The following is a 26,609-nucleotide window of genomic DNA, read 5'->3' as shown; positions in this document are numbered from 1 at the left end:
TAGTTTTCAGTAGTAAATCCAACAACCCGTTTTTTTCATATAAAAATAATATCTACTAAAGATAGTACGCAAATTTGGTAAAAATTGATGTTCGGTTTTCGATATCTGTCAAATTAATTTCATTAATCCAATTTAAAAAAATTTAAGAATGCTACTTAAATTGGTAAAAATTGTTTTCGACTAAAAATCTATTTAAACAAACTAGATTTTCAAACTAAAGTGTTTCATGATATTAAAAATATTGTTGATAATTTAAAAAAAAAATAAGAATAATTCAACTGACAACTTTTTTAACCCTACACGAAAACATATAATCCTTTAAGCAAGATAAATCGACAGACAGAACGGGAAGTAATCAGTGTGGGTCGCATCCCAGCCTCTTTTTTATTTTTGTAGCATAGTCTTACACATAATTTTCAAACAAATCACTTTTAAGATCACAGACTTTGTGAACTACGATTGATTTGCGATGTGAGATTTGGGATTCAAATTAAAAAGCAAACATTTTTCCTTTTTGAACATTTAAAAATTTGATTTGAGTTAACTTTCACATAAAATTATGCAAAATCCTAGTTTTTAATGGGTTAACTCGCCATAATTGGGGATGACGACGAATGGTACACGAAAGTTTATGTATATCCTTTTTAAGACCCAACCTGCCACACCCATTAATAATAATTTAAACGTTTAATTTTACGGAAATGTACTTGTACATGCTCGTGATACATACTACCTGAAATGGAAAGGACCTAACCAAATAATGCTAATATATAAAATGTTCATCATTACAAATCGCATGACTTTCCTACAAGAAGATTTAAAATCAATTTGTACAATATTAAAGCTACCTTCTGCTGCTCCTTCTCCTTTTCTCCAAAATCATGCTATTTACTTTTTCGAATTGAGAAAATTCGAATGAAAATGAGTGAAAGTAGATATCCTTAGCATTACCCCACATCTATGATGCTCCTCCGCCAAAAATGTTGTACTAAAAACATTCAATTCGAATTTTCTACCGAAACTCAGGTTTTTGAACATGCGCTTTTCAAGACTGGAATAACTTTTCGAAATATCTCCACCACAATGATTCAGGTTCATCTTAGCTCCTTGTTGATACGTTTACGATAATTTGTTTTGTAAACAACAGTCATGCAGGCTGTTGTGCCCTGCTTCATGTCCAGTCTGTAACTTTAATACGTCCTGTTCGGAAGCAATCCGTTTAAGGTTGTAATCGAATCGTTCTTAAAGAAGTCGTGTTGATGAAAAAATGTGTTGTAATTTTTCATCTCTGCGGTTGAATTTTCCTTGAGCCATTAAACTACCTACCATAAATTAAACGCGTGTTACTGTGGCAAGGGCTATAAATGATTATATTGTTTTTGTGAAACGTATACGTTTGGCTTTGTGTATTTTATGTTTTTGAATTTTATTGTAGCTAAGAAATTGGAGTGCAAAACCATTTGTTGAGGTTTTCTTTTTGCTAAATAAAAGAAAAGAAAATCTTGTGTAATTTGGTATTTAATAAGTTGGAAGTTTCGTAATTTAATAGAAAGTTAAAACTTAAATGAGTACGACTTGCTGATGCACCAATTGGATTACTTGACTTTATAGGTATCTAATGTAAGTGTGTAATGTTTGTACGAATTCTTATTTTGTCGGATTAATTGAATGTTCGGAGACTTAAGCTAAGTTGAACATATGCATAATAGGCCTTTTTATCTAGTTTTTTTTTTATTTTAAATCGTAGTCAATTGTTAGATTTATTGCGAATGTAAATATTAGGTATGTATGTCTATAGAGATTTTGAATTTTAAGATACGATACCTTAGATTTTATAGGTAGGTACCTACGTATGTACATAGTATGAAAAAATAATGTCTTATTTTTAATACGAGAACCCATTCACACAGAAAATAAATGTGTCCTCAAATAACATAAATCTTGTAAACGCATTTGAAACCTACCAGGGTCTCACGTCCATTTCAAAAACGTTTGTTTTTTTATTCTTTATTATTTAGTTTTAGTTTATATCTAGATTCAAGCTTTAGAAGATTACATGCCGAGTATCGAATTTCCCTAAAATAAGATCTGATTGACTTGTCGGCCTCTGTTTAAGCATTTAACAACCACAAGTTCTACTTTCGTTTATCAATAAATGACTTTAAAATTTGTAACTTTCTCAAAAATTAAAAAAAAAACACTTAATTTTATTGCACAAAGGATTATGAAACACTTCCCAGAGGGGTTGGCTGTGGAGTCTGAAATTCTACCCCACAGGTGTTTCCTAAAATAATTTTCATAGCAATACATTCAGATAAAGGAAAATCTTGTTATGTTGATGTACTTTTAAGCCCCTGTAGAATTGAGCTATAAATTAGATCGGTGCGAAATTTAAACTGTTGTGCATAACTATTTTTCCTTGGTTGCAAAAATTTAAACAAACAAAATCGAACCAGATCTTCTAAACTGTAAAGCGAGAGTATTTAGACAAGTCTAGGCGGATTATGCGGTTTGTAATTTCTAAATTTTTTTTTAAATTTGTTTCATTTAGCTCTTTTACATATGAAAAGTGTTTTCTTTATTAAAGCGGATTGAACAAAAAATCGAGGTCAGGGCTAACATAAAATCAGGACAATCCAGCTACCCAACGTAAAGTCGTAGACCTTTTTAAGCAATAAGATACAAAATACAATCAAATACACCCACAGTTATTTTTACATAAATGATATCACTGAATTATATCAAAATCAATGAAATTAAATATATAAATAAGTACCAAAAAAGTGTACGTCATCACTTATTTGTGCTCCTAGAAAAGTCGAGGAAATTATTTTATTTAAAAAAAGTCCGCATTGCATCATGTGTGTACATATGTATAAAGAATGTCCCATACACTTTACAGACGATTAACGAACTTAACCATTTCAATGCAATAACATTTAACTTTTTTTTGGAACCACTCTTGGTCCTGCATGTGGCAAAAACTTTAAAGCGCTAAAGTTTTCTCAATACTTTTTAGACGAATTATTAAAAAAAAAAATGAAAACTGATAAAACAAAACTTTCTTACGAAATGTACATTACCGTTTATATGTAAGAAAGACATATTTCCCGTTTTTGCTTTTATTAGTGTAACAGTCTGACAAACTTTTAACCCAAACATATTCCTTATAAGACCTAACTTACAAATTCAACATGATCGGCAAAATATCAAGCACAGTAAAGAGATACATTTTCAAGCACAGTGATATTTTGATGCCAAATTGATTTTTGAGTATTAGGGACCAGTTATAGCTATTATTGAAATCGATCGGGGAAAATTTTTGAATCGATATTTGACTGTGTTTTCCATTGATTAGAAATGAAAATTATGTATGTATATACTGATTGATCGGAAATCACACAAAGAATATTTTTGAGAAAAAAAGTGTAATTGAGCATTTAGTTTTTTCTTAAAATGTATTTTTCTATTTTTCGGACGGAAATTCATTTACAGCTGATACTTTTAGGTTCAAAAGCGAAATAAATCGTTCCACTAATTTGTGCTCCAATTTCATAAAATTCCAATGACAGATTTCTGTCAGTAAAAGTTTTTCGGTGGATTTCGATTAGGAAATTATTTCAATGACAGAAACTTTTAATGATAGCCATAAACGACCAGTCAAGAAAATTTCCATGTTTGTTTTCAATGATGAAAACCAATGATAGCTATTACTGGCGCCTTTAAAATGTATTTTTCTATTTTTCGGACGAAAATTCATTAACAGCTGGTACTTTTATGTTTCAAAAGCGAAATAAATCGTTCCACTAATTTGTGCTCCAATTTCATAAAATTCCAATGACAGATTTCTGTCAGTAAAAGTTTGTCGGTAGATTTCAATCAGGATATTTTTGTTAATGACAGAAATTTTAAATGATAGCTATAAACTACCTGTCAAATAAATTCCAATGTTTGTTTTCAATTATGAAAACCAATGATAGCTACGAGTATAACTGGCGCTTGTGAGTAGCTCATATTGAGTAGTTCGTATTGAAATTGAAAATAAAAATTAGAACCTGAGAAAAGTAGGACAAAAATAGATTCCTAAAAATAAGTTATTAATATTTTTAATGACGAGTTAACTAAAAGTTTAACTTATGGGCGGTTATAGCTATCAGAAAAATCCATCACTCAAATTTTAGATTTTGAACATGTTACAGATTTATTTCTAGCAAAAGATTAGTGCAATAAAATAAATCATATATTCAAGTATTTGTTTCAAAATGCATTTAAAGTTTTATTTAATTTATAAATCTATTTTAATTGTTTTACTGATGAAATTTCATTTTACTGAACAATCCATTTCGTTTTACTGTTGGTGTTCCAATTTTTTACTGTTCCGATCACATCATAAAACATTTTACTGATGAAAGCAACAGTAAAAACCAAACTCTTCAAAAAGAAACTTCAAAAAGACATTTAATTTAATGACGTAAATTTACTGATTGCTATAAACACTCATCAGTAAATCATTTGAGATTCCTCCTGTTTCAAATTTTACTGATGGATTTTACTGATAGCTATAACCGGGTCCTTAAACACTTTTCTTCAACAATCAATAATTGACACATTCAGTAGGCACTTGTATGCTTTAAGGGATGAAACTTAAAAGTAGTAATAAAGTTATTTATTTAATTAAACTACATATTCATATATACCTTTCATATATGTAATTTTATTTATTCAATAAAAACCTGGATGTATTGCTACACATTTCGTAACAAGGAAATGTGTGGAATAAAATGTACAAAAGTTCAGGAAATAATTCTTTGTGCACATACTATTTTATATTAGGATAGTCAAACTGAGTAACTTAAGAAAACAATTTCTCAGCACACAGAAAAAAGTAATTTAACGAAATTCATAAACTTTTACAAACTGTTTTTAACGTGGGAACATTTGAAAAAAAGCAGTAAAGTTCTAAGTCTTTAGGCCATGAACAGTAGGAGAAATAGGTTAAAATCGCTTTAAATTTAGCGTAAGGTTTATTTCTTGAAACTTAAAAAGTATTTTTTCTTAATAATTTTTTAGGTGAAGTTTACGTATTCACCTTCATTTTGTTTTATAAACTACAATGCCTCGTGGAAATATCTACAAAACTCTGAAATTTGAACTCTGAATTTGAAATTTGTTTTGTGTTAACCAAAGTAAAAGTAATCTTTCATATTCTCATTATAAGCCCGCTCACACGTTTGGTGATCAAAAACTGTCAATTAAAAATTAATTATACATAATGTTTGTACCTTAAGTCGTAGTTATCAAAGACAAAATAAAATTGCATACAATTATCTCAATGTAGTCATGTGGAGCAATTTAAAATGAAGCGAAGTGAAATCAGCGCCCATTTTCAAAAGTTTGAAATAAGGCCAAGTTTATTTGAGTAATAAAACCAATTTTGTCTTATTTCAGTTTAACTTATTTAAATACTATATAATACCAAATTTATAGTTTCTTTTGTTTGATTTGAGAAATCGATATACAGTGGACGTATAGATCCAGTTGGGTTTTATTGCGACTTAAACAATTTCAAAAAATTAATCAAAGTTACCATAATATAAATTCCCTTCAAAATATCCAGTGTTTATTGCTAAGGATGGGCGGGGTTGTTAAATATTGGCCATTGGCCATTAGCGCGTATTCATAGAGAATTACTAAAGTCGTGATTTATTGATCTATAGTTTAAGGCCTGTTAGTTAAATAAACACAGTTCTTATTCATAGACAATTTTCCAAAAGTGTTTAATAAAACCCCAGGTTAAGGTTATATTATTCTACTATAATTATGCTTCAAATGACAGGTCAAAGCAGAAAAATATTGTTATATTTCCAAACTTATTATTTTGTACTGTCATTCATAATAATGACTTAAACACACCAATTGCTATTTTATAGTTAAACCACAGATTTAGCCCTAAACTTAGGTTTAAATTTATTTATAAATAGCCCAAACTCTGGACTTGATTGGTAAGAACTTAGCAAGAGTTTAGCAAACATCTATGAATATGCCACATTTATTTTAAGAGTAACTACTACCTTTTTTTCAGATGTGGGAAACAATGATCGAAATGAATTTCAAGTTTAATTTAATTACAAATAACTAGTAATTGATTTTTTCCATTACAATTACTCGTAATTGAAAGTAAAATTCAATTTAAGCAAATAATTCAAAATTATATTTTCTGTAAATAATTTCTGGGTAAAAAGTCATTACTGCGTTTTTTAATCATAAATATGCCAATGAAAGCTTTTAAAATACTTGTTATTAGTAATTGAAAGTCTTTCATTACATTTTTAAGTCATTACAAGTAATTGAAAATGAATTTTTTTGTAACCATTTTTTCAGGAATCTGTCTTTTATACATACATACATATCTTAAGTAGTCCGATATTTTCTAAAAAATATAATTTTTTCTTAATGTTTTTATTTCGAATATAAAAAGTATTCTTGTTCGAGAGAAAAAATTTAAAAAGTTGAGAATGGCGACAAACATTTATATGCAAAAAAGTATTCTTTCGGGGGCACTAAGACAAAGTTTTTGGGGTATGCCTTACAAAAATGAAATAATTAAAACAAAATAAATTTACAATACTCGTTCGTATATAAGTATACGAAGTATATCGCTTGTTTCGAGCCTGCGAAACATTGGGTAACATATCTTCAATTGTTAAATGGTAATTTTCTGTCATTGTCTTTGATTTGTCATTAATATCATATGGAAATATATAAATATATGTTGTAATTTTAACACTGACAATAAAAACGTGATAAGCCTCTTTATCTACTTAAATGAAAAAACAACTACATATCCGAGCCATTTACGCCAAAATAAATTGTTAACGAAAAGTCAAAAGCTTGATGCTGGCCAATGTGCTTAATCTAAGACATGACAATGGCTGCGTTCAATCTCGTGTTGGATAGGATATCTTGGATAGGTGGATTTTTAGATACCTTGTTGAACAAGTTGGATAGCTGTATTGAGATAGTTGTCAAAAAATAAAAAAAGCAGAGAAACATTTAAGCTTCGAAGTCAAAATTGTTGTAAGATAAAACAAAGTTAGTCAATTTTGAAGTTTAAAAAAAAAGATCATAACTACATTCTAAAATTCGGAGGCAAATAGCTTTTTCATCGTCTATTATGTACAGAACATCCTCAAATAAAACTTCTACTAACATTTCCATGTTTACCAACAAATGCAAAAAGCTGAAATAAATTTTCAAGTTTCTTGAAATTCAACCATGTGTTGAATCAGCCGTTCTGTCAGATACCTACATACCCCAGAAAGTCTTGGATAGCTTTAAATTCCTTTTTTGACATCTCAGCTGTTTTTGATCAGCTGTTATTTTAGACGTAAAACACTAACAAAAAAGTATCCGGATACCGTATCTATCTTAGATTGAGGCTTAATGTCTTAACAACAAATTTTAATAACATAGTTTTTTTTTTGTCAATTGAAAATGTCGCTTACGATAAAATGGCGTAGCTTTTAAAATCGTTAATGTGGCTTGAGAACAGTTTTAAGTAACGGTACAAGTACTGTTTCTGCTTTCGTTTGAGTTCATAAAGTTCGACTTTGTTGTTCTATTTCTCTATTTTTTTAATATCAAAGTTGTATTTTCTGTAGATTCATACTGGAATGGTGTGTGATGGGTTGAACATAGGACAGTCGTGCCTCTTTTAAGACTAATAATAATCTCAAAAGAATAATTTATTATCTTGACACATGGTTTTCAAATTGCAAATGTGGCGTCCCATTTGTATTAGCCCTTAGTTTGATTTTATTTTTCAATTACCCGTCTACCATACTATTTCTCAAGCCTTAATAATAGAGCAGAGTTCAAATAGTATTGACATTTTTAAATTTAGTTAGAATTAAACATCTTACTCGAATCATAAGGACAATGTTTTTTATATCTTTCCCCGATTTGATTGGAAACTATCTTTTGCGGTAGATGTTACAATTTTTGGGTCTAGTTTGTGAAAGTCGGACACAAACATAAGTTTAAGTATTTTGGATGAAGGAGGATAAGTAAGGCCAGGCACTCTTTTAAACCCGTAGAAAATAAAATTCCAACTGTTAGGATCATAAACGTGTCTACATTGTTTTCAATTAATTTTTTTATCTATTTTTTTAACAATTTCAGGTAAAGTGATGTATTAAACTTGAGATGTTATAAAATCTTCAACGTGATATCAGAAAACAAACATGAACTAAAACAAAAGAAAACTATTGGAGCATTCCGAAAAACTCTTCTATTACGACCATAAAAATGATCTTACTATCAACAAACAAAAACATTTAAGAACACAAACGATATTATTCTATAATGTCAGATTTGGAACGAATAAGACTGGTTATACTTGGCGGTGCTGGGGTAGGAAAGAGTAGCATACTCAAACGTTTCCTATTTAAAACGTATACGGACAAATATCGATCAACTGTAGAAGATTTATATAATAGAGAATATGAAGTAGGAGGCGTAACATTGAAGGTAAGTTGTGTCTTAATAAACATGTAGCTAATATCATGTCAAAGAGAATAATAAGTTTAATATTCTTATTGTATCTTTTAACAAAAATAAAATTGAAATTTGAACATATGTTCACAGCAGCATTGAAGTTATTTTATTGGGCCGATGTTGATTTTGAATTAAACACAAATTATTATGAAAATTATTGTCATTTCTTTTTATTATGATAATATTGGTATGGTTCATTTACGCATAGAACAAAATATCGGCCGCCACGATCTCGGTGGCACACTTCCATCCGATGGTCCAAATTTTCAATTATGCTGAGGCATAATTCAGGTTATATGCTGTTAATGTGCCAATTTATCTCTTCCTTGAACTCTTGAATTGACACTGGCTTATCGATGTACACCTTTTCTTCTTATAATTAATCCCAAACAAAAATTTCAAAGGTGTGAAATTACATGAATGGTCTAGGCGGCCAATTGACATCACCGCCACGTGAGATAACATTTAATTTGTTGGTCAAAAGAGCCATTGTTTCGTTAGCTGTATGGCTAATGGCGCCGCCGCCCGGTCCATTGAAACAACATATCCGCATCCATATCTTCAAATTCGGATCTTAAAAAGTTGGTTCTTCTCATGATAGCGAACACCCTTCACAGTAACTGTCTGATCGGCCTCAATCACTTTTTGTGGGTGCATTTGTTCTTAGACAATCACTCTTGGATTATCATTGGTCCAAATGCGGTGATTCTGCTTATGGACAATTCTACTGAGATTAAAATGTGCCTCATCACTGAAGATGATTTTCTTGCCACCATTCTGACCATTGACGATTCTCGAAATTTTGAAGAGGCTTTAGTTCTTGAGTTAATTGCACGTTGTAAGTGTGTTAATGCAAGTCTTTATGCATAATGTTTATCAACGATGAGCGTTAGATATGCAATTGTTGGACGCTACGAAGAGTTGAGATGGACGGATCTTCAGACGGATCACTATTGCGAACAGCAGCAATATTTTCTGAAGGACGAGCTGTACGAGCATCCATTGGTGTTTTCGGTTTACTCAAACATTTGGATGATTAAATTGACCAATCAAATCATGAAGTCCACGATTTGCATTTTGATTTGAAAGCTCAGTTTCATAATAAGCCTGAATAACTTTAACGCGTTACTCGATTTTGTGTATTTCAATGGTTCAAATTGAGTAAATCTGAAATTGAGAAATACCAAAGAAATGCAGAAACAAACTTGAGGTTAAGGTGTGGGTCACATTCAAAATCGGCTCTTAAAATTTAACAACACTTTAGTAAAGCGAAAACCATTAATTTTAGGTTTATAAATATAAATGCATCCTCTTTCAAATTCAAATTAAAAATTATATATGTACTTGTAAAAAAATACACTTTTCGGAACAGGTGGACATTTTGGACACTTCTGGAGATATGCAGTTTCCAGCTATGCGGCGTTTATCTATAGCAACAGCAAATGCGTTCTTGCTCGTTTATGCGACTACATCCACCCCAAGTTTTCTATGCGTAAAACAATGTTTTGAAGAGATCCGCGAACAGAGAGCCGATTTCCAAGTAAGTATATAATATGTAATATTTATGTAAATTGAAATTGAAATTGTTGACATTTCTCGACGTTTCAAGGTCCCTAGAGATATCTGTGTGTGCGTATGTACGTACGTTCGTATGTCCGTGCATCTGTACGTTCGCGACGTTTTTTTCGTCGTCCATAGCTCAAGAACCAGAAGAGATATTGACTTCAAATAAATTTTGTTATACAGATAATAATGCAGAAAGATGCAGAAAGGGCTCTCAGTAAAATTGTATCTGTGTTTTTTTTACCATAGCAGGTTAAAAAAGGTGAAAATTATGGTTAACCCTAAATATCTCACGAACCAATGACTTAAATTAAACTTTGTATTTACGTTTTTTTTTATAAATCAAAGAAACTGAAAAAAAATGTGTCACCTCGAAAACTTAACGAACAAAAAATGATTTTAACTCCAAAAGTATTTTGTGCAACGAAAAATAACGTTTTTAACATCTGGTAAAATGTTGAGAAAAATCGATTTGATAGTTTTTTTTACAAAAAATTAAAAAAACTAAAAAGTAATTAACAAAAGTACGTAAAAATTGATTTTCGACTTAAATATCTTTTCAAAACTTTAATATTTTGGCTTGAATCTAATTTTATCTTATAAGAAATATTGTTTTGAACATTCGATAAAATTTTAAAAATAAAAAACCTAAGAAAATAATTTCTAAAAGTACGTAAAAATTGATTTTAGACTCAAATGTGTTTTCAAAAAATAAAAATATTGGTTTCAAACTTATTATATCTCACATAAAATATTGCTTTCGACTTTAAGTCAATTTTTGATAAAAATCCAAAAGGCCATTTTTTCATAAAAAATAAAATCTACAAAAACAGTAAGATCACTTGGTAAAAATGATGTTCGGTTCTCGACATCACGTGAACAATAGAAGGTATTGACTTCAAATAAATTTCATTCATCCAATTTAATAAAAAAATTGATTTTGAAATCTAACTATGCAACTATGCAAAATATTGTTTTTAGTTTTTAAATTTGTTAGAATAATTCAATTGACAACTTTTTAAACAAAACACGAAAACCTACAAACTTTTAAGCAAGACAAATCTACAGACGGGATGGGAAGTTATCAGTGTAGATCGCGTCCCATCCTCTTTTTTATTTTACTAATTAAAAATAATCAGAAGTTTTCAAAAAGAGATATTGTTATGCTCATTTTAATTCATGTGTTCCTGTTTGTAAGGTTAATGGTTTAAAAACATCATTAAAGCAATTACTTAATTGTTAAATAAATCTGTGATTATTCAAATCTATACTTTCATTTCGTCTTAAAACTCCTTAATTCTGTTAAACAAGTACTTTTGGGCTGTGGACGAGTTTAACCCAGATAATGTGAGCGTTAATATTTCACAATTGTCAACCTTAACGAAAATTGGATATGTGGATTGTGCTGGAAAATCAAAGAAATTAAATTTTTTTGCAACAGAATCTCATAACATTCAAAGACTTTTGTAAATATCATAAAAGGAACAAGTAACCCAACAAAGAGAAAGAGGTGAGCTTCCGGTGTTTTAAGGCCAACCCAACTGAGGAAAACCGGAAAAAGTTTAAGCAAGGCAGGAAGGCCTGCAGAGTGCAGCGCCTATATTCGAATGACCAAATTTTTACATGACCAAAAATTGTGGTGACAAATACTGCAATGTCCCAAAGGCAGTACGAATTTTTGGTCATTTATAAAAAAACATGAGGGATTTTTCCTCTTCCTCGACTCCTGCGCTTGTTGTTAATGACACTTCTTTAGTTATCTTATTAATAAAGCCAACTTATTTGCAATGTAGTTCGCCGAAAATTCCACCTTACCAGATAGTGTCATGACTCCCCCAGTTCTTGAACGCGTAAATGATTCTATGTGGCAAGAGTTCTTAAAGATCTCAACATTATAAATCCGCTAGCCCAGATGGTATCCCCGCTATTATTCTGAAGGTAACAAAACCACTGCGTAAGCTTTTCCATCTATCCTATTCTTCTGGGCTCGTTCCGAGTTGTTTTAAACTGCATTTGTTCAGCCAATTCCAAAAAAAGGCGAATCTTCTTCTCCCAAAAATTACCGACCGGTAGCACTAACGTCCCTTCTTTCTAAGGTCATGGAAACGCTGATTAATTATCAACTAAAGAAATATCTTGAAGAACGGAAGCTTCTTAATGACCGGCAATATGGCTTTCGTAGCAATAGGTCAACTGGTGATCTCATGGTTACATCGTTTTGGAGAAAGTAAGATTATTGGACTTTCTTTGGATATTTCAAAGCCATTTGATAAATATGGCATCTTGCTCTCTTAACAAAAATACGTGCTTTCGGTATCGACGAATCTCTTCTTCGTTATATTAAAATTTTCTTTCAAACCGTTTAATACAAGTTGTTTTGGACAGATTCGTTTTGTCTCCGACCCTTTTCCTCATTTTTATAAATGATCTCGTGTCTGCTACTTCTAATCCAATACATTGTTTCGCTGACGACAGTACTCTCAGCTTATCATATTCGTGTCCAGACTCACAACCATCCTCTTGGGATGTGGAACTGCAACAGAAAAATATGATTAGCTCATTCCAATGGGGAATACAAAATCGTGTGAAATATAATGCTTCGAAAACGCAATGCTGTCTTGCAATGTTAAAGCGAGATAAAACCTCTTTGTCACTATCTATGAGTGGCACTTGCATCAACGAAACGGAAAATCTTGACATCCTCGGAATGTGCATCAGCAACCACCTTTTGTGGACCGATCACATACGCGATGTTGCCAAAAATGCCGCAAGATGTCTAGGTTTTTTGAGACGTTGCAAGAAATTTGTATCTCCGTCTGACTACAATCTACAAAACCTATATACGTCCGAAATTTTAATATTGCTCTCATCTCTGGGCTTGTGCTCCAGTAACTTATCTTGGTCAGTATTCAAAAAAGAGCTATTAAAATGACATTAACATTATCAACTCGTTTACATCACTCGAACATCGACACAAGGTTTCTTGCCTCACCCTTTTTACCGTTATTTTAACGGACTATGCTCTAGTGAAATAGCCAGTTGGATTCCTCCCTTAAACAATTTAACCGTAATACCCGCGATTCTACGAATTCAGATCAGTTTACCCTCGAGCCCAGAATGCTCAGAAATTTAAAACCAATGTACGCCGACACCTCGTATCCAACCCTTCCCCCTTTTCTTAATGCTCACACTGTGACTTTGGAATATTAAAGGTATACAAAACCATTTAGTGTTCGCTAATTATAAAGAAAACAACTTGAATTCTTTTCGAGGTTAAAAATATAAATATTGTTTTAAAATCAATTGTCAAAATTATTATCGGAAGTACTCGTGTTTTGTTGGAAAATCTATCAATAGCATAGTAGGATTTTACTCGAGTAACAAAAATAATATCCGTAGTATGAATACTACCGATAAAAGTTAAAGTAGAATCTTACTACGGATGGGTTTTTGACATTTATACGAGTCTCGAATGGATCTCATTTGATTTCTTTCTTAAATGTTGGTACGATTGATATTGCATTTGTATCTCGATGGCTGTGTTCATTGAGTAGTTGAGCATTTGAAATCATGTGTTTTCCATTGGGGGAAAAAAATCAATCTGTTACTGTTAATATTATTTAGTTTTGTTAATGAAAATGGACTAACTGGGCTTATTTTGCAAGAGAAAAGATAATTTAGTATTGCTTTGTTTCCACCAAAGGTTTATTTCAGTTTAGATTAAATATATCTTTTTGGTGTTGCCACCGCACAAGAAGATTTAAAAATGATTAAGTTTGACAGCACTTTCTACAATGCAAATGGTGTTTCGATGTTTCTTATGAATTGCAAGTGAGATAGTTTGATTCGTGTTAAACAATGCAATATATAAGAATACGCTACCTGCTCCATGTGCAACTTTTTTTTTTTATTTGACTTAAACAAAACTAGATTTTGTGTATACAAACATGCAAATAAACAGACCATAATACATTATCTAGAAAACTCCTTCACATAGGTTTTTCTTCACAAATTTTGACTCGACTCCGATCCCCGACTGGAATCGAGTCGAATCAAGCTCATTTCAACTCGATTCAGGTATATAAAGAATTAATGCGATCTTCAAGCTCGCTTCACACCACATGTTAATGTCTACGAATAAACCCCTTTTTGAAGTTTTTATTTTACATATGTAAGATTGTTTGGTTAAAACTTTGCAATCGACTATCACATTACACAGACTTATTTTCTTGTTTTTAATAGCCAATTATAAAAAATCAGCTTACACGATTTTTCCCCTTGGTCTGAATTTTGCTATTTTTTTTTTTTTTGAATTTTTTGATAAATTTTTCTGGCAAATATTCAATTGTATCAACTTTATAATGTAAAAATCGGACTACAGCCGATCGTTTTTTTTGGCAATTTATCACTGTACTACATATGGAATACCAAAAAAACACGGCTAGTAATGACCTTTTGTTACGCAGATTGCAGTTTACTTCATCTTTTCAAGGATGTAATGATGAGAGAATTTAGCCACAATTAAAAAACATTGGGCTTTATAACCCACCTGAGGTTGCAGTTGGTTTTTTCTAAGGAAAATTGTTTTAAGCTCGAATTTTTTAAGGAAAAAAATAAAGAACAAGACAACAACAATATTTAAATCGACTTTATTTCCATTTGACATGGATATAATAATGATAATTTTTGTTGACTAAAAATAACAGCCTGATTTTGCTTCAACCAGAAACTGACATTTGGAATAAAAAAATTTAAATAAAAACATAAAATAGGTAAATAGGTGTTATATGTAATGGACTTATCAGTGATTCCTTATTATAATGGAGTCAATGTGAGATTTTCACTGGCCAATTTTTCCGTATGGTTAATCACCTTTGTAAAGTCATACGGCTCACAGCACAGCAATTATGTAAACAAAAATAAGCATCCAGTATCTCCAATAACACGAGTAGTTAAAAAAACATAATTTGTACGGTAGTAGATAAAATCTATTCCTGTAGCCACGTGACTAAGGTTTGCTTAAGGTATTCTAAAATACGAGTTTTTATTGTGACTTTTTTTGAACTAGCGTTATAATTTTAATACATTTTTTAAATTAGTATTCTTGTTACTTTAATAAAGAGAGACTAAAAAAATAAGATAATAAACAATTTTTATTTCGAAACAACTCGTGAAGAATCACACCTTAGTATGAATTAAAACTATAAACAATTCCTGTGAACATACATGGGAGTTCAAACAGGAATAACATTTTTTTTTACATTTTAATTTATTGAACCATACAAAATTTATATATATTTGGCTTAATTCTAACATAAATAATATTTTAAAATAACTTAAATAAAACCATTTGTTGGCACAAAGGGGGTCTAACTTTATTGGTAAATTACAAAAATTAAAAAGTATTTAACATGAAATCGATGGTCAAAAAAAGAGTGACGTTGGCGAGGTTCATCTCGGGTTGTTCAGACCCGGTTGTCTTGATGGAGGTTTATATTCATCATACTACTTATTATTATACATTAATTGTTTAGGGTGGCTGGCGACTCAGCTTCTTCGTAGACTCTTCGATTGCTAAAGTGCTTCTGTCTTTGGCGGTCGAATTATAGATCAGTGCATACCCTTAGTATCTTCCTCTCGAAGATGTATTCCCAAGTTATTACATTACATTACATTACATTTCACACTACATAAATATACAGAGTAGAGAACACAGCACCTTGAGCGACTAGACTATGTAAGGTGATAACAACACAAGACATTAATACAAGACAGAAAGACAGAAGCACGCAGTAGGTTTCGAGACGGTACTCCATCTTTTTACTAACCACACTCACTGATGCTTGATTTCGGTGATCGAAGGGAATCGAGGCTTTATCAGTGACTAGGCCGTTGCCTGTATTCCCAAGTATTTGGCGTTCTTCTTGGCTTTAATCCTTGATCCATCCGGAAACTTCAAAACAAGGTTTCGGGCTACTGCAGCTGATCTACAGCGGCTAATGTTGGTGACGGGTCTCCAGAAGCACACCAATTCCGATTTGGAGGTGTTTACCCTTATTCCCAACATTTGGTAATACTATAGTAGAGTCTGCTTTTGTGTGCTTCTACTCTGCGGGCTGTGATCGTAGGAAACATGGAGGACGAATAGGTGAGTGAGTCATCCGCAAACAGCAGGTTCTCACAATCCGTTGGCACTGGCTGGTCAGATGTCTCATCAGGCTTTAGAGGTACTGTCCAAATTTTGATCCTTGGGCGACTCCAGCCTTTAGGTTTTTAATTGTACACTTGCAACTGTCGAAAGAAAGAAAAGGGTCTCAATCCATACGCTGCCGAAAGCTTTCTTGACATCCAGAAACTATCCAAATGTGACTCGGTGGATATTGAGAGCGGTGGTGACGTTGCTTTGAAACTTTGGAAGTGGATGGATCGTTGAGTGAGCTTGTCGGAATCCAAACTGCATGTCGGGGATGATGTTTTGCTCGTTGCAGAATTTCTTCACCCTCCTTAATATAACTTTTTCCAGAATTTTGCCGATTTTGTTGAGGAGTGAGACCGGCCTGTAGTTGGAGGTCATATTCGTGCTTTTCTTCGGAATTTCCACTACTTTGGCTGTCTTCCACTTTTTTGGAAAATAGCAGTTGTTAATGCAGTTATTTATGATTATTGTCAAGATAATCATAAAAACTTGCGGAAGTCTTTTCAGGATATAGTTAGGAATCCCGTCCATTTCAGTTGACTTCTTCGACTTCAAATTGTAAATGATCACAGCTATCTCTTCAGGATTGCAGAATCTAGGGGTATTAGCTGGTTCATCGGCTTTGCAGTTTTCGTCAAATTGAACTACAATGTTTGGCTGTTGAGTCAACTGGATGGACGTTTCTACTTCGTTCAAAAAGGCTTGGTCCGTTGATAATGATTAATATTGAGCAGAAAGTTCTAGTTTACGTATATATAAAGATAAAATGCTGATATCAAAGCTGGATACAGTAATTTAAAGTTTAGTTATTGAAAAGGAATTTGAAAAATCGAAAAATTTTGTTATCATTAAACCTCTACAAATAATTTAAAGGTGATTTTCAATCGCGTCGAGCCAAAAGTATTGTCTACTTCACTGGTCAACAAAATTAAGTTTTTATTCTTCCACACAAACCAAACCAAATTGAAACGTAGTTCTTAAGAACACATTGTACTATGATTTTCAAAAATATATATATTTTAGATACAGTTTTAATAATTTTAGTTTTTCACTTGGTTTTCGTTAATACTCATTATTTATGTGATTTGAATAGTTTGTTTTAGACTTAATTTTTTTAATTTGTGCTGATTCCGAACTTCGATTTGAATTACATGTCCTCAAATTCTGAAACAGCCGTTTCAACGTTTTTTTTTTTATATTTTATTGTCAATGTATTTCAAAAAGTGTAATGTTTAACCTTTAGACAATAAATTCGTTATGGGAAAAAAATTGGTTTTATACTGTTTTACATTTGTAGGTTAAGAACCAGGTTAGAAGACTTGATATAAATAAACAAATGAAGATGAAGACTTTTTGAAAATTAAATTATATTGATAAACAGCCAAGTATAAGTTTTTTTCGAACTATATAAAGATGCATATCAAAAACCTGAGTAATATATTGATTTTGACGTCGAATTTAAACTAAGGCCATACAAGAGGAATCTTAGAAGAGGTATAATTTGATTAGCAGCTACACACAATTCTTGACCAGTGTTATTATTTCACTTCAATTTATTTCCAAGTCACATAGTATTTATATATATTTGTTTAATGATTTAAGACTGTTTATATGACTTTTGTAAAAAAAAATATTTTTTTTCATCCGCAGGACATACCTATTGTTATAGCTGGTAATAAATCAGATCTATCATTATCTCATCGAGAAGTGAGACTGGACGAAGTTACCGATTGGGTGAATTGTGAGCTTCCAAAAATTAGGTAAGTTTATTTTTTCGAGTGACGTCTATTTTGTATACCATCTACTGAACTTTATCATAATATATTTTAAATTAATTTGTTTATGAGTTGTTTTTTGAGTCTCATACAAATATTGTTAATTTGAATATTTTAAATGAAATACAATGATGTCTCTTAAATTTGGATCTCATTACGAATTTCGAATAAAACATTCGTTAAGTTGAAAGAAACTTAAGAAAGATTAGAATCAGGAGATTAAAAAGACTTAAGAAACAGTTCTATCACTCCCATATTATTTTTAATTTGTATCGTGTTGAACGGTTTTATGTTTAAATGACTTTGTTAAAAACTTTGCTCTATAGTTATTGAAGTTGATGGTGATGCAAAAGAAAATTAAAAACAATACTTCCCCTTGCATAAACAATTTTAAAAAATTATAAAACTAATTTTATTTATAAAAAAAAATAAGTTGTATAAGTAGTTCACACTGCCAAATTAAGTTTAAAAAAATAAGGTAAGAAATTGATAATTTTTGATCTTAACATTGTAATATTTGAATGTTAATCGTGGCACATTGACTAACAAGTAAACTGAATAGGTTTTTTATTTGTCAAGCCATAAATTCTTAGTATCCGTGGCATGATGATAAGTGCGTTGGACTGCGTTTAAACTCGTTTCTGATTTCCAATGAAATAAATCAAAACAACAATGGACAGGTGCTGTTCTAGTTGATTTGGAAAATACCTTTGACACCGTATGGTTAGAGGGTCTTTACCTAAAACTGAGCAGGCTTGGCATAAGCAAGCCATTGTTGTAAACACTTTATGATATGATTAACGGTAGAAAGTTTGTTGTCAAAAGTGTCAATGTAACTTCTACCACAACTTTCTCAATTAAAAATGGTCTTCAACAGGGGGCGGTGAATTCGCCGATTCTCTTCAGCATTTACACCAGCGATCTGATAGATAGTCTTACAAAGGCAATTGCGTACTCCGACGATCTATTTGCGTACAGAACGGCCCGAAGGTTGAGGTTATTAGAATTCTCTTGCAGCGTGATTTTGACAAGATTCAGCGATATTGCGACGACTTGAAACTGAAAATAAATGTCCAGAAGTCCGAAACAATTCTGTTCCGGATTCCGTTGGCTATGGTCACGAGGGATAAGTGCAAGAATTGGCGCATCGTTAATCTTCAGGGACAGCGGAGCCTTCGCTCTGACGAAACGGCTGTTTTTTACCAGTCGGCTTGACCCCTGAGTGCAAGTAATTTGCAACATGGCCCTCATAGGGCCGATGATCGTTTATGGTTGTCCTGTGTGGTTCAACGTTGCCCCTTTCCAGAACAGACGAATCTTCTTACGCGCACTACTATTCCAACGAGGTCCTATACAACGAGACTCGAATCAACAGAATTGACAATTTCGTGATAAAACTCGTTCGAGGTCACATCGCAAGAGCTATGCATTCGACCAACAATTTAATTTTCGGGGCGTTCTATCCGAACGACTAATATTTTGAGAATGCACGCTTGAGCGGCTTCATTCCACCAGAGACATTGCTCTTTTTAGATAGAAGCGGTCTGATACAGGATAGATTGGCAGTTCCGCTAATCTACCACGTCAGACGACGAACCGTGGATAGGCGACTCCTGTTCAATCGGGACGTCTCATGGCACAAGGCGGAGCAGAGCTCCTTTGGTTCAGTAGGGCTGTGTCCGAACGGAACCTAACTGATAGAGTGACGCAGGATAACCAGTTTTAGTGGCTTCAATCGGCAATTGATAGTGGGTAATCAAGATGGGGTTTTAAGCCTTGGCCGGCTTACATACTTGTTATGTAGTTTTAGGATTTAATTTTAAGTAGAATAGGCATGGTGGCACAAAAAAAAATAATTAAGAAAAAACATGGAATAAGAAAAAAAATTGAAAATAAAAAAGGAAAATGAAAAAAAAAAATGTTAGATAGTTAGATTTGCTGCTGTGGGTTTTCTAGTTTTTAAGTAGTTTATAGGTAGAATATTTAGTTTAAGTTAGTTTTAAGTTTTATTTAAGGACCTAATTTAAGTTGTTTTTAAGTAAATATAAAAACGGATATTGATATCAGTTTTTTTAAATTTTCTAATAAATACAAGAATAAATAAAATGAATTACAGTAAGATAGATCTTAGGGCCGAAAGGCATTAGTATTGAGTGTTATATTTTAACTTAGAGCCAGTAATCTAGTTGCCAGTTAATAAGGCTAGTTTTATGAATTTTTGTCTAGCTTTAAGATTAAGATGTAAGTTTTAAGAATAAATTAATACAAATGATTATAAAAAACTATCATGCCAGAGGTTTTGGGTTTGATCCCTGTCTATGCCATCCAAAGTTTTGTTCACGGGAACTTCCTCTTCTCAAATTAGCCTTTCGGATTCGGCTTAAAACTGTAGGTCCTCTCCATCCCTGACAACAGTACTCGCACAAGGAATGGTTGAGAGTTGTATTGTAAGTGACTAGGCCCTAGTTCTCAACGGACTGTTGCTCCACCCAATTTGTTTATTTACTTAATGTTCTTAATCTTAAATTAATTTTAAACTGAGGATATTTTAATATATACGAAATAAGCAGGGCAACCTTCAAATTAATTATTTTATAGAGAGAAAAATCATATGAGATATGACTGGTGGAACACTCAGCTCAAATCGCTTCGGTTTGTGCTAAAATCAAAACATTATTATTTTATTTCACTTTACGAAAGTTCAGTAAAATCACTTTTCTATATAATTACATGAACTTAACTATTTAATTTGCCCTTTATTTAGGATTTTTAAGTTACATTTAATAAGCTTTACTAAAAAAAGTTCTTTTATATTCTTGGTTGTTTTCAGAACAAAGGTGTTAGAGTGTTCAGCGAAAGATGACTATAACACAACAGAACTATTCAAAAGCTTACTCTCCCTCTCGAGGTACCTGCCACTTGGTAAAAATGAGGGTACATCTGGTTTAAAGCGAAGATCATCAGCTTATGTTAGTGCGTCCTCAAGTAGAAGTAAGTTTTTATATCGTGTAATTTTTTTGAAATCTGTAAATGCCAAAATAAATTAAAGTACTTAAAGTATGTAAATCTTTGACGGTTATGTTTTACGTTTACAAAAAACAACTTTTGAGTTGCTTTAACCTCAAAAACGATATTGAAAAATCGTCCATCATACGTCCAACCAAACATCGCTTACATCTAAAGCTAAGATCACATGGTTTGTGTGCTCCACACATTTCAATGGTTCAAACAAATTGTTTGTGTATGTCACTTGTGGTCATCAAAGTTTGTGGTGCAGACGTTTTGTGTATTTTTATGACAGTAATACACAAATTTGGTTACAATTGGATAGGTACATATATGTACATTAATCGTGTGATCTAAGCTTCAGTTTTGATATTTATTAATTAGCAAATTGATTTATTTGTAAATAAATATTAATTTTTTATTATTTGTAGATAAAAACCGTAACGCAAGCCCATCCATAACTAACGATAAAAAAAGTAACCAGTCATCAATTGTTGAATCTGATGCCAGTGGAGAATCAGCCTTCAAACCAAGGTCACGGTAAGTTAATTTGATAAGATTAAAACATGGACTTAATTTACTTCTTATGAGCTTAATAAATTCGGAACCAAATGGAAATGTCATTTAAATTTTTTTCTTTTTTGATGATCATTCATTTGCGTTCAATCTTAGCAGATTCGATATCCGGATACGTTTAGTGTTTTATGTGTAAAAAGAACAACTGTTATGTCAAAAAAGGGATCCAAAGGTATCCTAGTATTTGGGTGCATGTGGGTATCTGACATAATAGCGGATATAACTTATGGTTCAATTTGAAAATTGATTTCAAATTTGTACGTTTTTGGTAAAAATCAGTGAATTTTTAAAATTATCCAACCAACATTTTATTTCACAATAATTTTGGACCTCGAAATCCAAAAGTTTGTCTGTATCCTATCCAGCATATCCTATCCAACACGAGATTGAACGCAGCCATTAAAATAATTCAATGAAAATAAACTATTGTCAAACTGACAGCTGTCAATTGAATAGATCATGTATAATTAGCTAGCATAATTGCATGAATATTAAGTTTTTCGCTTGTTGTGCACCTAGCACAGATTGTTAAAAACTGTTTGGTTTAGACTACTCTAACTAATACTATTCTTATTACAAAATTCATTTCAGATCACTTATTCGAAGAGCGTCCAGAAAAACAAAGCAACAAATAAACAATGCTGCTGGGGATGACTGCAATGTTCAATAACTTTTACATACGTTATAAAATTAAACCAAAACATATTGTTATTATTAATAGTTATACTCTTCTGAACTAATAAGTTAAACAAACAAAATAAGATTACATAATAAATAAGAACCTTGTATTTTTGCTTGGATTGGTTGTAATTGTAATGTCTTAAATCTGGAAGATTATATACAAAACAGTTGCCAGTTGCATAAATGTTTTAGTTTTTATGGACCAAATATAAAAGTTTTTAATTTTACGATGGAAGTTCTCTTTTCAAACTTTTTACAGTTTTATATAAAAAGTAAGATTAAATTTACTTTTAATCATAGCTACAACCACCGGCATGTTAACTTCACCAAACAGTTTGTGGATGAAGTTTCACCCTACCAAGAACGCGTATTTTGTTTATTAAAAAGCTCATTTAGTCAGATAAGGCAAGAATTTCGATAAAAAATTGAAGTTAAAGCTCTTAAAGTTCCAAAATTTCCGTAGAAAATGTTTATAATTTGCAGACGTAACTCGTTCGTGCTCCGAATTTATATACCTTATAATTTTTCAATGACAGTTTTAGGAATATTGAAATAGTAAGTTAACAAATCAAATTTAAATTTGTCAAGTCCTTATTGGAAAACACTTAACATAAAGTTTAATCAAACAGCCATTAAATTGCTTGGAACTTGTACTGCAAGCATTCTATAGGACCAATCTTTTTCACACTCGTACTGTGCCAAGAGTTTTTAAAGATCTCAACATTCATAAAACCGCTGGTCCGGATGGTATCCCCGCTATTGTCCTGAAAAAGTGTTCTTCAACGCTGGCAAAACCACTGCGTAAGCTTTTTCATCTGTCCTACTCCTCCATTTGTCCAGCTTATCCACAAAAAAGGCAAATCTTCCTCACCCTCTAATTACCGACTGATTGCACGTACGTCCCTTCATTCCAAGGTCATGGAAAATGCGTGCTTTTGGTTTTCACGAATCACTCCTTCATTGGATTAGTAGTTACCTTTCAGATCGTTCAATACAAGTAGTATTGGATGGGGTCAAGTCTGAAAACCACAGTTCTATCGTTTTCAGAATCGCATCCCTCACCTTCGGATGTGGAACTGCAACGACAAAATATGATAAGCTCATTAAATTCTGACCTATACAGCAGTGTACAATGGAGAACAAGAAACCATCATACCTGCATGGCACTTGCATCGAGGAGGCTGAACATCTCGATATTCTCGGTATGTGTACCACCAACCACCTCTTGTGGATGTGGAATGATCACATACGCGATGTTGCCAAAAATGCCGCAAGATGTTTGGGTTTTCTAAAGCGATGGCAGAGATTTTTTCCCCCCTCTGATCTGACTGTTATTTACAAGACTTAGATACGTCTAAAGCTTGAGTATAACTGCCATATCTGGGCTGGTGCTCCTGCAACTTACTTAAGCCTCTTGCTAGTATTGAACGTAGAGCATTTAGATTGATTGGTGATAATACCATCATAGAATCATTTACGTCACTCGAACATCGTCGAAAAGTTTCCTGTCTCACCCTCTTTTACCGTTATTTTAACGGTTTATGCTCTAGAGAAATAGCCAGCTGCATTCCTCCCTTTTAACAATTTAACCATAATACTCGCGCTTCTTGGAATGCCCCCGAACCTAACTTCGGTCGTACCGTCAAGTTCAGAGATTCGTTCTTTAGCCATACTACGCGAATGTGGAATTCCTTACCGCACTCTATCATTCCCAGCCATTGAAATATTCAGGAATTCAAAACCAATGTGCACCGACACCTCTCACCCTTTGCTTACACTGTGTTTTTACGTAATAAGGGTGGTAATATCCCCTTAAGTGTGCGCTTATTATAAAAAAAAGAGGACCCAAATATAAATATCAATATAAGTAAAAGTCAATCTTCTTATGTTTTTTTACTGATTTGCTAGGTTTTCGTGTCAACTGAACAAAGAAACCTCAGATAATGGATTGAAAGGTCTTAAATACTTCTTTAAATAGTGATACAGCATTAAAGAAGTTTTTATTTATTTTTACAACTATATTTTGTCTATTAAGTAAAACAAAATCGAATTTTAATTCATAAATCACAGTCCGCTTATATTAATTTAATTAAAGAAACTTCATCTGTGTAATTTGCTAATTATGTCTACTTTTCCAACACATCCCTCCTTCATGTTGAACTCATTTCACAAATTATGGTGAAGGTGAGTATGCTTTGTTTTGACACTTTGAAATTTGGCTTTTTCAAGACGATAGAAACAATAAATGGATTAGCTGCCGTATGTAATAATGGAAAAGCCTTTTATTTTCAAAAATTTTGATGTTTATTGATGTTCAAAAATTCTTACTTCTATAGTTCTGGATCAAATCAAATGGGGTGGCGCAACAGTCCGTTGTGAACAAGGGCCTAGTGACTTACAACTCTCAACCATTCCTGTGTGCGAGTACTGTTGTCAGGAATAGAAGGGACCTACAATTTAAGGCCGAATCCGAACGGCTAATTTGAGAAAGCACTTTTTCATGACAAGAATTACTCTTGAAGGATTTGTCAATTCCTCGCAAGAGGCAGTACCCGCGAAAATTATTTTTTTAAATTAAGATGGCACAGGCAGGGATTGAACCCAAGACCCCTTGCATGACAGTCCAACGCACTAACCATCATACCACGGGTACTGCCTATAGTTCTGGATAGTTATTTCAAAACAAAATTAAGTCTCCTGTATGTCTTTGTAAATTAATATAAAAAATACCAAAATACAGTCTTAAGATTTAAACGAAAGCGGAACTCTTCTATACCCGTGTTTTTAGAAAAAGGATAGTCAAAAAATCCCAAGAAAACGCATTGGCAGTAACCAGATTTTTATATTTAAAAATTAGTACAACTGAAAGAAGATCTGTCAGAATAATAATAAAAAACAGAAAAATAGAAGAAATTTTTATAAATCAAAAGTTAGAATTAACTATAGCAAAAAAAAAATAACTAAAACTGATAAAATGGACCATTTCAACAAGAAATGGTAAGGAAATTGAAATTCCATATAAAAAATTCATTTAACAATTGCTTCAAGGAGGGGGTTTGTTCGTAGACTAATACATTAACATGTGGTGTGGAAGCGAGCTTATAGCTCGCCTCAATTCTTTATATACAATATGAATCAAGTTGAAATGAGCTTGATTCCCCGACCGGAAGCGAGTCAAAATTTATGAGGAAAAACCTCTGTGGAGGAGTTGGCTTTACAGATAATGCATTATGGTCTGTTCATTTTCATGTTTGTGTACAAGAAATATTGTTTTATTTTAATCAAATTAAAAAAAAATTGCACATGGAGTTGGTAGCGTATTCTTAAATGGTGCTGAACTATTCAGTTCTTCTTCACGAATCAAACTATCTCACTTTCACTTTATAAGAAACATCGAAACACCATTTGCATTGTAGAAAGTGCTGACAAGCTTAATCATTTTTAAATCTTCTTGTGCGGTGGAAAACCCAAAAAGATTTATTTAATCTAAACTGAGATAAGCCTTTAGTGGAAACATAGCAAAACTTAATTATCATTTCTATTGTTTTCTCTTGCAAAATAAGTCCAGCTAGTCCATTTTCATTAACAAAACTAAATAATATCAACAGTAACAGATTGATTTTTTCCCCCAATGGAAAACAAATCATTCCAAATGCACAACTACTCAACGAACACAGCCATTGAGATACAAATTCAATATCAATCGTACCAACATTTGAGAACAAAATCACATAAGATTCATTCACGACTCGTATAAATGTCAAAATCCCATCCGTAGTAAGATTCTACTTTAACTTTTAGCGGTAATACTCATACTACGGATATTGTTTTTGTTATTCGTGTAAAATCCTACTATACTATTGATAGATTTCGGAACAAAACGGATACTATACACGGGTAATGTGTACTGACTCAAATTTCATTCACTGTGGGTCAACTTTAATTCATGATTATTACAGTTCTTACGTCTGCGCGTTTGGTTACCTACAAACTTTAAATAAAATGTTGTTTTAGGAAATCAATAGTTAGTCCGCTGATTTTGATTGAACTCTGAAAGGTTTGTCAAAAACTTAAGCCAATGTGCACTAACTATCCCTTAGAAGTGACCAATAAAAATAGCAGTTTAAAATGTACGGTCATTCCACTCCAAAAAAATCATGAGTGGAATAACAGACTGCTCATCATATCATCAAAACAGAAACATACATTTTCCACATTTTAATCTTACTAACGAACACAGTAACGTTACATATTGA

At 32.2% G+C, this 26,609-nt stretch overlaps 1 protein-coding gene across 1 annotated transcript; it reads left to right on the top strand.

Annotated features, from left to right (window-relative positions):
* The first annotated feature begins 1,160 nt into the window (after nucleotides 1-1,160).
* On the top strand, nucleotides 1,161-22,466 carry LOC129950349 (GTP-binding protein Di-Ras2). The gene is made up of 7 exons (XM_056062259.1): nucleotides 1,161-1,620; nucleotides 8,182-8,529; nucleotides 9,929-10,096; nucleotides 17,966-18,075; nucleotides 20,921-21,081; nucleotides 21,528-21,636; nucleotides 22,264-22,466. Exons 2-7 carry the CDS (start codon nucleotides 8,365-8,367, stop codon nucleotides 22,340-22,342), a joined length of 792 nt encoding a protein of 263 aa, XP_055918234.1. The 5' UTR covers nucleotides 1,161-1,620; nucleotides 8,182-8,364; the 3' UTR covers nucleotides 22,343-22,466.
* Nucleotides 22,467-26,609: the final 4,143 nt, after the last annotated feature.

This window comes from Eupeodes corollae, chromosome 3, assembly GCF_945859685.1.
Source record: "Eupeodes corollae chromosome 3, idEupCoro1.1, whole genome shotgun sequence".
NCBI lineage: Eukaryota > Metazoa > Arthropoda > Insecta > Diptera > Syrphidae > Eupeodes > Eupeodes corollae.
This window is presented reverse-complemented; position numbering and strand designations above follow the sequence as displayed.

Coding starts and splice junctions, on each gene's coding strand:
- LOC129950349 (XM_056062259.1), top strand. CDS start 8,365: ATGTCAGATTTGGAACGAATAAGACTGGTTATACTTGGCGGTGCTGGG. Junction 10,097..17,965: donor AACAGAGAGCCGATTTCCAA/GTAAGTATATAA, acceptor TTTCATCCGCAG/GACATACCTATTGTTATAGC. Junction 18,076..20,920: donor TGTGAGCTTCCAAAAATTAG/GTAAGTTTATTT, acceptor GGTTGTTTTCAG/AACAAAGGTGTTAGAGTGTT.